Source organism: Mytilus trossulus, chromosome 10 (genome assembly GCF_036588685.1).
Source record: "Mytilus trossulus isolate FHL-02 chromosome 10, PNRI_Mtr1.1.1.hap1, whole genome shotgun sequence".
NCBI lineage: Eukaryota > Metazoa > Mollusca > Bivalvia > Mytilida > Mytilidae > Mytilus > Mytilus trossulus.
Window position 1 is genome coordinate 57290747 of NC_086382.1, and position 14536 is coordinate 57305282.

At 30.7% G+C, this 14536-nt stretch overlaps 1 protein-coding gene across 3 annotated transcripts; it reads left to right on the plus strand.

Moving 5' to 3' along the window:
- Positions 1-61: 61 nt before the first annotated feature.
- On the plus strand, positions 62-12700 carry LOC134688230 (kynurenine formamidase-like). 3 transcript variants are annotated; one of them, XM_063548727.1, is made up of 13 exons: positions 134-140; positions 2000-2169; positions 3078-3116; positions 3978-4068; positions 4605-4709; positions 5310-5358; positions 6610-6695; positions 7132-7210; positions 7647-7750; positions 8567-8645; positions 9969-10104; positions 10616-10717; positions 11139-12700. In XM_063548727.1, exons 2-13 carry the CDS (start codon positions 2089-2091, stop codon positions 11208-11210), a joined length of 1023 nt encoding a protein of 340 aa, XP_063404797.1. In that variant the 5' UTR covers positions 134-140; positions 2000-2088; the 3' UTR covers positions 11211-12700. The 3 variants fall into 3 exon arrangements, with proteins under 3 accessions (XP_063404798.1, XP_063404799.1, XP_063404797.1); XM_063548728.1 differs by lacking the exon at positions 2000-2169 and having other exon boundaries at positions 62-140; positions 11139-12698; XM_063548729.1 differs by lacking the exon at positions 2000-2169 and having other exon boundaries at positions 128-238; positions 11139-12698.
- The last annotated feature ends 1836 nt before the right edge of the window (positions 12701-14536 follow it).

Here is a 14536-nt window from a genome sequence, read left to right on the forward strand (position 1 = left end):
TAGACTTTCTAACGAATGACACAATCGTAAGTAAGGTTAGGATACGAAACTACATGTTTTTGTTCTCTGGACTTTACCTTTTAGTAGATTCACTTCGAACTTTTCGGATCTCATCCATATCCAACCAGAAAGATTTTGCAGTAAGTTGCAAATCTGCCTAATGTAGTTTAATTTTGAGATGACAGTTATGTACTGACCATGTATCAAATTTCTAAATTTATTTGCATCTCTGGGATTAGTGAGTCTTGATGAGCTGTCTTTTGATAATGCAAAATTTTCCAAAAGTGTTGAGATTGTGGTTTTTGGGTAATCGGGACCGTTCGCCCTAGTAACATGTTCGCCCTGGGTCCGTTTGCCCTGAGTTCGTTCGCCCTTAGAGTCCGTTCGCCCTACTACAAAATATTAATATTCAGGGCATTGAAGTTGAATGAAATTAATCAGATATTTTTCTATGGTAGATGTTCTTGAAATTTATGGAAACAAGGAAATATCTAAAAGTTTATGGCTTGTTAAGGATCATTAATTTATTGTTTTATGACAAAATAATTCGGATCACTGCTTATTGTGATACCTGTATTTTGATGGATTTATAATATAAAAAACAAATTTGTTTTGATAATATATTCAGCTTGAAATTATTTTTTTTAAAATGTACGAACTGTAAAACGGATTTACAAGTTCATTCATTAAAATACTCTGAGACTAGTCTAAGTTATACTGCATACATTAGTGAATGACTGAATACAATTATTTTGTTAACAAATATCAACAAAGATAAATACATTTTATTCCAGTATTCTACTGCAATCAAAGGGAAAATGATGAAATTGATTGCGGCAATATCAATATTCGGTGATTTTTTCAACAAACATCAACATATTTTATTCAAATACTTAAAATTATGCCACTAGACAACAATTATTAAAAAAATAAAAATCAGGGCGAATGGACCCTGGGCGAACAGGTATCAGAGCGAACAGGTACTAGGGCGAACGTGAATTAGGGCGTACGGACCCGGATTCTGGTTTTTGGGGCCTCATCTCATGACTGCAGTTTGTCCAAATAATTGTGACGTCTTGAAAGGCTTTTTTCTTTTTTTTCTTTGACGCCTTACATCGTCGAAGGAAGGAAAAAATAAAATAGCCTTCCAAGACGTCATAATTATTATGACTAGCCATGTAACTTATCCGTCCAGTAAGTTTGACATAAGATTAGATAAATTTTGTTCAGTGGATACAATTTATTTAGATTTCAGTTATGCTTTCAACACTGTGCCTCATGAGCATCTTACTGGCAAACTTTACAATCTAGGAATCCAAGGAAAAGTTTTAGATTGGATAAAAGGTTTTTTAACAAATATATCCCAGAGAGTTAGACTTATAATAATTATTACACTACTCTTCTCAAGCTGAAGTGATAAGTGGCGTACCCCAGGGCAGTGTGATGGGGCCTGTACTGTTTTTGGCATTTATAAATGATATATGCCAGATGCAGCTGCTGGGCTGGTTAAGGTTTTTGCAGACTTAACTCTAAAGTTTGTACATAGATCTGTACGTAATGAGCAACAACACCAGGAATTGCAGGCTGATTTATTTGAACAGCGGTATACTACTGTTGCCTTTATTTAGATAGATTATGTGCTTGGTCCAGAAAATGGAAATTATCATATAATGCAAGTAAATGTAAAGTAGTACACTTTTGTCAAAATAATAACTTGTCTAGATACACAATGTTAGATAATGAAGATGATTATGTCCAGGCAAGGACGTATAACTAACATCTGATATATGTCCTTGGTCCAGGTTAATTCTGTTACTGAAGAAAAGGACTTAGGAGTAACTTTTGAGCCTAACCTTAAGTTTAACAAACATATTACTAACCATGCTAACTGTGTGAATAAAGCATTAATCCGTATTTCCTTTGACTATTTGGAAAAAGATATGTTTATTATTTTATATAAATCAATACATGTATTATGTCCCTTGTTGGAATACTCCAGTTACAGTGTGGTCACCATATTTGAAGAAAGATATAAAGAAAATTGAAAAGATACAGCGACAAGCAACCAAACTGGTACCTAGTATAAGAATGTTAAGTTATGTAGAAAGACTGAAAGCAGTGGGCCTTCCAACACCTGAATACAGAAGAGATCATTACGATATGATACAAGTATATAAAGCTTATAAGCCCTTTGAAAACTTAAAAACCCAGGAAAAGTGTTTTTACATACAAATTAACTTCTACATCATCATGAAAAGCTTTGAAAATGTTGTTTGTGTAGACCATCACACTTCAGCGTTCGATATAAACCACAATTGCACTTTGGCGTAGATATCATGCCAATGAGATGTAACCTGTGAAAGAGGATGAAGTTCTATTTATTTCAAATTATGCAGTTGGTAAAAGTTTTATTATTAAAAAGATCATTATACAATGGAAAGAGTAATGTTTAAAGTCAATGATAATATAATAAAACATATCAATTACATTAGCATTGTCGTTAGAATTTATATTTCAATTTACCAGAGACATTTAAAAAATTCTCTAAGTTAGTCTGCACACAGTCAAGACAGGAACTTGCTTAAATATAGGTAAACATTGGTTTCATTATTTTATGCCAAAATATTTGCAAACCATTTTTTCATTTCATAACAAATAACATAAAAATAGATAAGTTGATAAATTGTAAGATCGGTTGTCTTATTAATTTATATATAATCTGCATCTCCCATACTCATATTCTTATGGAAAAGTTAAATATTTCATAAAAATCAGTTTTATTCAGAAGTTTGCTCCTAATAAAACCCAGAAAGATGATAAAATAAAGTTTACAGTTCTGAATAACTAATTACCACTTAAGATAATAGATTAAGATAAATTAATAAATACATGTAGTCATTTCTTCCCCTTTATTTATTTTTGATTTCAGCATGCAAGGATTTTAGATCCTTTATGATCTCTATCAATATGGACAATTTGCATGATCTATCAAATGATGATGGTTATGAATTAATGTTGTTCATGAAATAAAAAACACTATAAATATGTATATATCACAGTCAGAATTTATTTTGTAGGCAAACACAAACACTACAAGATTAAATATGAATAATGAGGTAAGTTTTAAAGTATTATAACAGCTTTCTTAAGCTTTGCTTTTTATTTTCACATCCTAATGCTCTTATATCATGTATATATCACAAATAAGTTCAACACATTTATTATTATTGTTAAAAACAATTATAAATCCAGTGGCAAATATTACAATTATATCAAGATAAATCAATAGACAACTTTCGAGTTCATCCGTCACTGGAAAAAACTCGTCAATTATACGCGCCTTTATCGCAGTCATCTGTGCGTTTAGGGGCGTCGTCACTTCCTTACAAGGTTGAGCGAGTGGTTGGAAAATTATAATTCTATATTGTACGAATTATTCGGTAAATTGAATTCTAAAAAAAGACAATCAACACTGCTGTCATTAGGGAATTGTCAGTAAGTACCTACAGAGCAACCATTATTTCTAGTTTATCCTGCACAAAAACGATCACTAAGACGCTTGATGAACGTAAATCGTGCAGGGATACAGGCGAGCCCCTCTATCTGGTAAATGACGTCATAAAGGCGTGCATAATTGACGAGTTTTTGCCGGTGACGGATGAACTCGAAAGTGGTCTATTGGTACACAATCAATGGCAGTATTCTCCACCAGTATTACAGTTTTCCAAATATATACTGTAAATTCAGAAATTATTGTGTGCATTTATTATTGTGATTTTGCCATTTAGGACTAAAATTGCAGTTTTAATTTTTGCCATATTCAGAAAAATCTTGTTTGATTCATATGAAATATTTCAAAATGTAAGTTTTAATTATTGCAATTATATCGCGGTCACATTTTTCACAATGATAAAAACATTGCAATAACTTCTGAAATTACAGTAGTCATCTTTTAATACTTTTTTTTAATATTTCAGGAATTAGAAAAACAGTATAGCCCATCAAAATGGACACATAGATGTTCACCAGATGAAGTTGTTAAACAACACATAATGGCCCTTGCTCAAGGTATGATCTCACATTTGTATAGAGCAGTGAACAATGTTCAAAGAACTCATTATCATGATTATTGTCATATTTTATTTCAAAAAAGGATAAATGCTTAAAAATTAGAATTGTTGAGGTTTACTCCTGAATGTGACTTTAATTCTGCCTGAGGTTTTTATAAAATAATTTAAAAAAAATTAAAAAATAACTTCAACCACACAGCTTAAACAAAATTTAACATGACAGCAGTAAAAGGCACAGTAAAAATCAGTTAAAATTAACATGCTCCAAAATGCTATCTCCAGATTTCAAGTTGATAAAATATCATATAGAATATAGACTTAAAAAAAGTAACACATGCTAGATATTTTCCTATGTTCTATTTTCTCTCCATTGTTAAATATTGGTTGGAATTTATCTGATAAACATGTATGTATGTGCAACTTGTGTAAATATTTTGTAAGTTTTGTGTTCATTTTCTCTCTTGTTCTTTGTTTTACATTCCTCGATAAGAACATAATACATACAAATAGCGTAAACACATTATGTTAATTTAGGTAGTGAGAAAGCGAAGGCAGAAATAGATTGTCAGTTAGATAGAATCTATGGTGATACAGAAAAACAGAAAATAGACATCTTTGGTGCTGATACAATTCCTGGGGGTGAGCTACTCTAAATATTGTTTGTATAATTATTTTTTTCAATTTGTATGTTACCAAAATAGTTACTTTTCATACTTGTTATATGCTTAATTAAGTTATATGGGACTAGTGATCAAGAGTACCAGCACTGCCCATGTCTCTGCATCTGCATCTTACTCCACAGTAAGTTTTTAGTCTAAAAGACATACAAACAGTTAAATCTGTTCCACATGTTACAAGGTTTTGATGGCTGATCTTTCATGGTTAGTGTAAAATGTATCCACTACTTTTTACATGTTTCCAGAGCTTTAGATATTGCATAGACATCTGTTAATGATTTAAAACCATATTTTAATCTCTAGATCAGTTGTAAAAAAACAAATGAAAAATATTAACAATCTATTATCAAAGAGGTGATTTTTTTTTGATTTTTTTTGGGGAAGAGGGGGGAGGGAGAAAGATCTCAGATATCTCATAAGATACCTTATCAAAGTCCTCAACTGTACTACCATTCCATGGAAGCATTTTTTTCTTTATTAATAGTCAATTGTTTGTTTACATTGTCAATTTGTGTCTCTATTTATTTTAAAGATTTGCACTAAATCTAGAATATTTTTGCAGATGCTCCTATATTTTTATATATACATGGTGGATATTGGCAAGCGTTAGGGTAAGCTGATACTCACTAAGTCACTCTCACTGCTAGTAAGTAAAAATAACATTATTAAGACTGCAACCAGAAATAATAAAAAGAAAAAACTACAGCTCCTGGCAGAGGTTTTCTTTGCTGCGTTGAAGACCCAATGGTGACCTTTGGCTGTTTTCTGCTCTTTGGTTGGGTTGTAGTCTCTTTAACACATTCCCCATTCCCATTCTCAACTTTATATGTTTGAATAGGAGATGTGGTATGGTAGCCAATAGGTCAAGAATATGGATGTAAATAACCACAGGTCACTTTACAGTCTTTCCCCGTGCTTCAGGTTTATGCTCTTATAATATACTAGATTATGGAGTGTGTGTCCGAGCGAGAACTGCTCTAGTTCATTACTTTAGAAATATTTATAAAAAAACATCAGACTCGGACTTCTCTTGAACTGAATTTTAATGTGCGTATTGTTATGCGTTTATTTTTCTACATTGGTTAGAGGTATAGGGGGAGGGTTGAGATCTCACAAACATGTTTAACCTCGCCGCATTTTTGCGCCTGTCCTAAGTCAGGAGCCTCTGGCCTTTGTTAGTCTTGTATTATTTTTATATTAGTTTCTTGTGTACAATTTGGAAATTAGTATGGCGTTCATTATCACTGAACTAGTATATATTTGTTTAGGGGCCAGCTGAAGGACGCCTCCGGGTGCGGGAATTTCTCGCTACATTGAAGACCTGTTGGTGACCTTCTGCTGTTGTTTTTTTTGTGGTCGGGTTGTTGTCTCTTTGACACATTCCCCATTTCCATTCTCAATTTTATTTAGTAATGAGGAAACCCATAATGTTTGGGAGGTTTTTAAAAAAGACTCCTGCAAAGTTTTAAACCGACAATAAACGTTTAGATTTGAGTAAATAACATTTATTAAAAGGAATACTATATATAGCTATGATTGCAGGCATCAAACAAAAACAACCACTTGGCTATAGGTACCTGTCTTTAAACAGGCACATAAATAATGTGGCAGTGTAATACATGTGGTTGCTCAATCACTGTTCTAATAACTTAGAACTTTGTAGCATGTGTATAAGATGACTGTAAATTGTGATTTATTGTATATGACCACGAAAATTAAAAAGTCAGTTAAATATAAGTATTATAAGTGTAAAGACAACATGATATCATAAATTATGAAAATCATTGAATTTGTCAACCTCTCACAGCCTGTTACTTATTATTGTTTTACATGCTGTTAACGATAATAATTCCTTGTTTTAGTCGAGAGATATCAAGTTTTATGGTAGGTCCAATCTGTAAGTCAGGGGCTGTTGTAGTTGCTATTGGATATGACCTAGCACCAAAAGGTAGGTTAAGTTGCAGACTAAACTTAAAAGACATTTATCATTCCAATGCTTTAACATTTTGACTAATGGTATGGGGATAATGAAAAGTAAAAGAAATAAGGTATTTTGTTAAATTGCTTTATTTAACTGATTGCTTCATTTCCTATCATAAGCATAATAAACTTTGAAAATGTTTACATTCTGTTTCCTAAGCCAGCCAAAATGGTATTTTGTCGTTGTCTAAACAAAAACACAGATGGGGCTATTATTGGAGTTCTAAACTCCTTCATTTCATTTTCATTCATGTGTTCAAAAGGGAAATGTTGGCCATGATTAAATGGTTTATGAAGATTGGTTCAAGATATTTTACAATGATTTATAAAATTTTAATTCAGGAAAAATGATATTTAAGGTTTATTGTTGAGTATATGAATTTAACCATACATATTTGTTTCAGTGTCCATGTCAGAAATAGTCAACCAGTGTAAAAAAGCTGTGTCATTTGTATTAAACTTAGCTTCACATAGAGGTTCCAGGTATGTTATAAAACAGGAAATATTCGTACTTTCATTATAATAGACACCTTGCATTTCATTTGTAGAAAATAAATCTGTGTAGAATGAATATATATTTAATCAAACGAAAATATAATCTTGATTGCACTAATGGTATAGTTTAGGGAGCCTTATTGTACAAATAGTTGAAACATTTGTAGAATAAGGGTTGTCAAAAAAAAGAGTTTTATGTTTGCACACACCATTTCCTTTTGATATTATACTGTGTTCTTGTTGATCAGCATGTTCATATATTGATAAAAGGAGGTGGGGGCATATACATCAATATCAATGAGACAAGAGCCCTACACATAGATTGAATCAACTGTGGTGAGTTGATTCAATAATGTCTTTGTAATTCCTTTGATAAATAAACATTATTTAAACATAATATAACAATATCTAATTCTTTTAACAGTGGAGTTTACATTGGTGGACATTCTGCAGGAGGCCACTTGGCAGCTATGATGTTATCTGTTGATTGGATGTCTGAAAGTATGCAGTCTAACTCAATGATAAAAGGTAGGCTATGATTTGATGTCTGAAAGTATGTAGTCTAATTCAATGATAAAAGGTAGGCTGTGATTGGATGGCTGAAAGAGTGCAGTCTAACTTAATGATAACAGGTAGGCTATGATTGGATGTCTGAAAGTATGCAGTCTAACTCAATGATGAAAGGAAGGCTGTGATTGGTTGTCTGAAAGTATGCAGTCTAACTTCATGGTAATTAAATGTCTGTATGCATACATTCTTCATTGTGGATCATTATCAATTCAACTTTGAATTGTTTATTTTCAAAGCAAGTTCTAAACAAAGATATAACAGTACTACATAATACACAAAAAACAATACTATATACTGTGGATTCATTTATTTTTGTGGGTACCAATTTTCGTGGATTATGGAAAACTTGCATTTTCGTGGATATTTAATTTCGTGGTTTTGCCGAAGTCTGCATATAAGCCTATAGAAATTTTGTTATTCGTTGAACATTTAATTTCTTGGTTCACCTGTACCCACGAAAACCGCGGAAATTGGTATCCAACGAATAATAATGAATCCACAGTAGTACACAGTTTTTGTCAGGATAATGTCTACATTATATTTGGGGCCCTGTTAGGGACACATTCATCAAGAATTATTTGTTCTCATTTATTTGCCAACCTGGAATTTAAGGGCTGAATGTGACAAACTCCTAGCCTAACTTTTCTTGTTTACAAATGAAATAATAGGAAGAAAAAATAGAATAGTAAAAAAAAATAAGAAGACAAAATATTCTTATGCACTAACAGTTTTTAATTTTAATTTTATTCAGATAAAGACATCTTTATTTTACAGGTGCATTATTAGTGAGTGGTATATATGACCTTCAACCTTTAGTAAATACATCAGTGAATGATCCTCTCAAAATGACACAGTAAGTTTTGACTGTAAAATAAAAAAAAAATCTAAAACTCTACCGATTGCAATTCAGAATTGAGTCAAGTTTGATTTAGAGTACTTTAGTATGAAGAAACCGTTCAAAGCTGTCTAGTATCATGGTTTATACTTAAAAATACAAATATCAGATAAGAATTGAGTACAGGTAACCAACAACAATTAAGATATAATTTGCATTTACAGCTTTGCGACATCTAGCGAAAAGTAAAATCACATAAATACTGATCTTCCAGGAAAATTAAAAATAAAAAGTCTGTAATTATTGTCATATTCCTGAATTGGTACAGGCATTTTCTTGTGTAGAATATGGTGAATGTAACCTAGTTTTATACCTAGCTTAACCTCTCACTTGTTTGACAGTCACATTAAATTCCAAATGATAATCACAAAAATGATACAGTAGGTTAATTAATCTGTAGCTTTATACAAATGAAAAGATTGTCCATATATTTAAGTAGCCCAGTTCACAAAATTCACAAGCTTCAGATTTATTCCAGAAAAAGATAAAAGGAAAAAATTTGGAAGGCACTCTTCATGCATATTTGAAAACGAAGTTATGATGTAAAGGAGTAAAGTCGATTTTGGCCTCAAATTTCAGGTTCATCTAACGTAAAATTTTGGACACTTTTTAAACACTTAAGTGTCTATTTCAATTGATTCAATTAGTTTATGTGACAGATTTTAACTGATTTTGTCATTAAAAACGCTCCGATTCAAGCTTAAATATGAAAAATCTATCAAATATGCCAAAAAACGTAACTTTTCAGATGATTTTTGTCAAAAATGAAAGTGGCCGCATCCGTGTTCATCCTCAACCTTCATATATGTTATGTACTACCATAAAATACAACTTACATTTTAATATTATGAATGAAGACAAATGCGAACACTCATGTTTCGGACGGAAACTGTCTAAAATTTAACTAAAATGCTAAAATTGTGAAGATTTCATTAATTTAGCATGACATAATGATGCTAGTACCGGATATATGTGCATTGTATTATCAAAAACAACCCATATTTATGTAGCAGAAGCATTCTACTTTCCAGTAAATAGTTAAAAGATTACATTTTCACAATTTTGTAAAACTGCTATATTTTGGGGCCAAAAAGGGGTCTTAATAAACCTACTCCTTTTCCCCAAGAGACACTTGAACCCAATCATTGAATAGTTTTTATCCTAATATCAATGTCCTCCAACATCCAAGATATAATTTTTATTTATATTGACCAATAAAACTGTTCTTATTATCCATAGAATAGTATTCACATCTGTATACTGATTTTATTTTTTATGTAGGGAAACAGCATGGGAAAACAGCCCATTGAAACATTTAGACACGATAAAGAAAACTAGTTGTCATAGGCACATTATTGTAGCTGTAGGGCAGCATGACTCACCAGAGTTCAGACGACAAAGTCAAGAATTCCAACAAGTGTGTATACACACATTCTTATTAAATCTTTCAGAATAGGATCTTTTGATTATCTCAGATGTAGCCTACAAAAACTGTATATAATTTGTTTGTACATTTTTACTTAGTACATTATGTACTTACAAATAGATGAAAACTTTATGAACCTATTTCCATGCCCCTGTCGCAAATATCACAAAATTAGTTTCTGTTTTCTAACTTTAGTTTGCCTTAACTTTATTTAAGTCAACTAATACACAATGCTTATTACCACAAATCTCAGATCAAGATAAAATTTGGGTGGCACCACTTTTACTGTAATGAGTTTTGCCCCTTTATAAACAGTAAAGATTGCAAGCAAGGGCATCAATATATGTGTCCCATGGACACATTCTCCATTTATTTTAAAACCTTTAGCACCATGGTGATCAATTTGGAAAAGGAAAATATAAAAAACAAAATGATTGCAGTCAACTCAAATACAAATAAATTTATATTATCTTCAGTATTTAATTTTTTATATGGTTTGTAGAAATTAAAAGATGGTTTATCATCCCAATATGTTGATGTTGCTGATACAGACCATTTTAATGTGATAGAAAATCTACAGAATGATGATTATGAATTAACCAAAGTAAGTGAAAATATATACCATAGGAATATTTATCAATAATGGAGTTTTGATGAGGTCAGTACATTATATATGTACCTGTGAAATCCAAGGTTCAGTATGATCTAACAGGTCCATATATAACATATTAACATAGAAAAAGTCCTTGATTTATATATAATATGGAAAGTGTTATATGAAAATGGTCTTCTATGTTCTTTCTGTGTATATTACATTGTATTTTGCAAGAAATGAAAAATTATAGGGCAAATAAAAGTTAATTTTTTGAAAAGATGATAAAAGTATTTGTAGTTAGGTATATATATTTTTTTTGTATTCTTCACATGTCTGTCATGTCTGTTAGACTTGTTTTAAAAAAAAAAATCTTTTTTTTTCTTTAAAACGGTCTTTATTTAACAAAATATAAAGTTTTTTGTTTTTTTAGGAACTGTTAAAGATGATGAAGTTGAATATTAATACTGTTGTTGATGGTATGGCCAAGACATCCTGTAGCTGAGACAATTATAGACACACATCAGATGTTATCAGGATATGAACATACAATTGTTGTTATAAGTGCCTTAAATATTGTTGTTAATCATTCCATTGTTAATCAGTACTCAATTTATTTTACGTTTTATATACTTTTGTGTTCAAAACAATATTTTTGTCTTTCTTAACATTTACCCTTTCTATAAAAGTGCTACATATTTGCTACTATAACTAGACTTTCATTTTTATTGCAGTTTTCAATCCATTTATATTTACCCTATTGTTATGTTTGAAGTTTTATATTATACAAAGAATATTATGCATAATGGTTGTTTTTCAAGGTTGTAAAGGATAATTGTATTTCACTTCCTAATAAAGTCTTCCATTCTATTGTATTACATGTTTAGTTGAAATTAAGCTTCATGTGTGACTGTTATAGCTAAGATTGACAGACAACTGATTACATAAGTTAATGTTCAAGTTTATATAGATAAATATTTGATAATTTTTGTTTACAATATAACTCATGTTATGGAACTAATACCAGATATTTATAAGATATGTATTACAAAAATAAGACTTAGCAGTCATAATTTGGCTCTAGCATGTAGCCATTGCTCTTTAGATTTGAGAAGAAAGAGAATGTTATGTTTGTTCCATTGAGGATGAGATACATTTCATTTTAAAAAGTGCTACAAGTTTTTGATCTTACTTTATAAAACCTTATTATTGGATAAATGTTAGTATTTATATATTCATATTTGGTGCAAAAATATTATAAGCAACCCGTTGTATATTACACAGTGCTTCTTTACTTGTTTATGTTGTATATTTTTTTTAATCATGTATGCCTTGATAATCATGTTTTTTTACATTATTTATGAAAATTATATTTGGTATACAATACATTGTATTTTAAAACAACATCCAGGTTATTGTTGTGACAGAAAGTGTTATTGAAGAAATTCATCAAACATAATGTAGATGTCATTATCTCCTTCATGTTAATTATACAAGAAGGCTCCCATTTAGATACTGAACAGAAGGAAATTCACAAATGAAATGAAAGTGACCTACCTTTCATTTGACTTTGAATTTCTTAAGAAAATAATGCCGAAAAAGTGGTCTATAAAAACCCTTAGGTATAAGAAAAATATTTCTATATTCTGTAATTCATTCCTTTTACAGTTCAAAAGTTTTCATCTTATTATACATGTAGTTATATATTACAAATCTTTCATTGAGTATGAAATGTTTGAAAATGCTTAGACATTCCATGTATATATATAAGATATAAATATGTGTTCATTTCCATGTGTATCTTGTCAATTGTATTTTTAAAAGTCCGTAAAACAGCATTACATCTATGACTTTCATAGAATGAGTCTAATATATTGGTAACTGGGCATTTACAATAAAAAAAAAATATTATAAATAATGAAACCTGTTTTACTAAATTGTTAATAGTGTAGTTAAAAGTTAGAAAAAACTGAATAAATATATAAATATATATATATTACCGGATAACTGAGTTATTCATTGTCTTCGTTTTAATGTGACATACAAGTATTCCAACACAAACGGCTGTTTATGTAGACTGTAACACTGGTGAAAAAATGGTATTGTTTCTCATATGAATCAGGATCATTATCAGTTCTCCAAATCCTTTTGTATCTAGTGGTCTCTGAAGAAATAGTACTGGTCCTCACTTGCATTTCTATTACAAAATACCAAAATTATGTTGATCCTTTGTTAATTTTGGTGGTCAAATCCCTTAGACCAACACTATTTGAGAACTCTGTTGTTATGAATAAATGACAACTTGTGTAAACCAATAAGACAGCAACCCAACAACAAATAACAAAAGAAAAACAGAGGGCAAACTACAATTTTTAACAATAGACAATACATTCTTAAAGTATGTCAAGCTCTAAATCATCCAAAGTTTATAAATGTATAGAATAAATTTAACAGAAACAATAAAATATCTGCAATAAACACTTTAAGCTAAATTTTGTGTAATTGAATTATTATGTTAATTTTGCATTATGATAGCTCAAAAAGCAGTACACCATACATGCCAAAATACAAGCCACATACTTGTTATATAATTCAAATGTATTAATGTTAGACAAACAAAGCTTCTAGTTTCCAGAGTTCTTGAAGATCACCTTTTTTTTATATTTGTTCAAAAAAATAAAAACTATACCTTAAATTATAATGTGTAGACATATCTAAAGGTATACAGTTCTCATTGATTGCAAACCCTTTACATTTACCTTTTAGTTTTAGTCTATATTTCAGATACTTTTAGCAAAAGGGCCACTGTATTAGTTGTATGGAATGATTGTAGGGTGAACATGTATGATTGGCAGGTTTCATCTGATCATGACCTCATTTTCATGGTTCATTGAATAATGTTTTGTAGTTTGGTCTATTTCTCAGAGACTATAAACAATAGGTCAATTATATTTGGTTTGTTGAATGATTGTGAGATGTACAGATCTGTATTGCAGGGTTACATTGAATCATTAACATGGTTCAATGGTAGATTTATATTTTGTGGTTTGGTATGTTCTTTGGGTAATATAAGTGGTAAGACCACTATATTTGTTTTTTTAAAAGATTTTTAGGTGTTACTGATTATGTTAAATTTCTGTGATACTTGTACTAAAACAGGCGCGGATCCAGAGGGGGTGTTCCGGGGGTTGGAACCCCCCTTTTTTTTGGACAATCAATGCATTTGAAGGGGGACATGTAATTGGACCCCCCCACCCCTGTAAAACATTCAAATTACAGACTTTCAACATGAAATCAATGATAAGTAAAACAAACAAGACATTAAATGTGTGCACTCTTGTTGTAAGTCTTTTCTAATCAAGAAAGGGGGACTTGTGTTACTATACAGATAGGTGTTTCAGATGGAGGGAAGGACATTAAGATGGATGGAAGGAAATAGTTTCATTTTTTCTTCTTTAAAAAGGGTTGGGATATATAGCAATAATACAGCAAACAAACAAACAACACAATTACCAAAAAACATCAAGAGGTTATTAGCATATTAAAAAAATCTGAAATTTCAAAACATGTACTAGTATTGGTGATATTTAGTCAACTTTAATGGATGTTTGATACTTGCGTTATATTAATTTCAGATAATCTGGATTCATTTATATTAGTGGGTTGCCAACTTTAATGTATTTTTTGTGCAATGAAGTGCCACTTTTCTTATAGGATTAAGTGCAGACTTAAGCAAAATCATGAAATCAAATATCCACAAAAATATAGTTTCCTTGATTTGAGAAAATTGGTTCCCACAAGAATAAATAATCTGCAGTACATTGTACTTGT

What these genes read in the sequence shown, in the direction of transcription:
- LOC134688230 (XM_063548727.1), top strand. Translation starts at nt 2,089, where the DNA reads ATGTTAAGTTATGTAGAAAGACTGAAAGCAGTGGGCCTTCCAACACCT. An exon ending in GATTAAATATGAATAATGAG is followed by an intron (nt 3,117 to 3,977) that starts GTAAGTTTTAAA and finishes TTAATATTTCAG; the next exon opens with GAATTAGAAAAACAGTATAG. An exon ending in AAAGTCAAGAATTCCAACAA is followed by an intron (nt 10,105 to 10,615) that starts GTGTGTATACAC and finishes TATGGTTTGTAG; the next exon opens with AAATTAAAAGATGGTTTATC.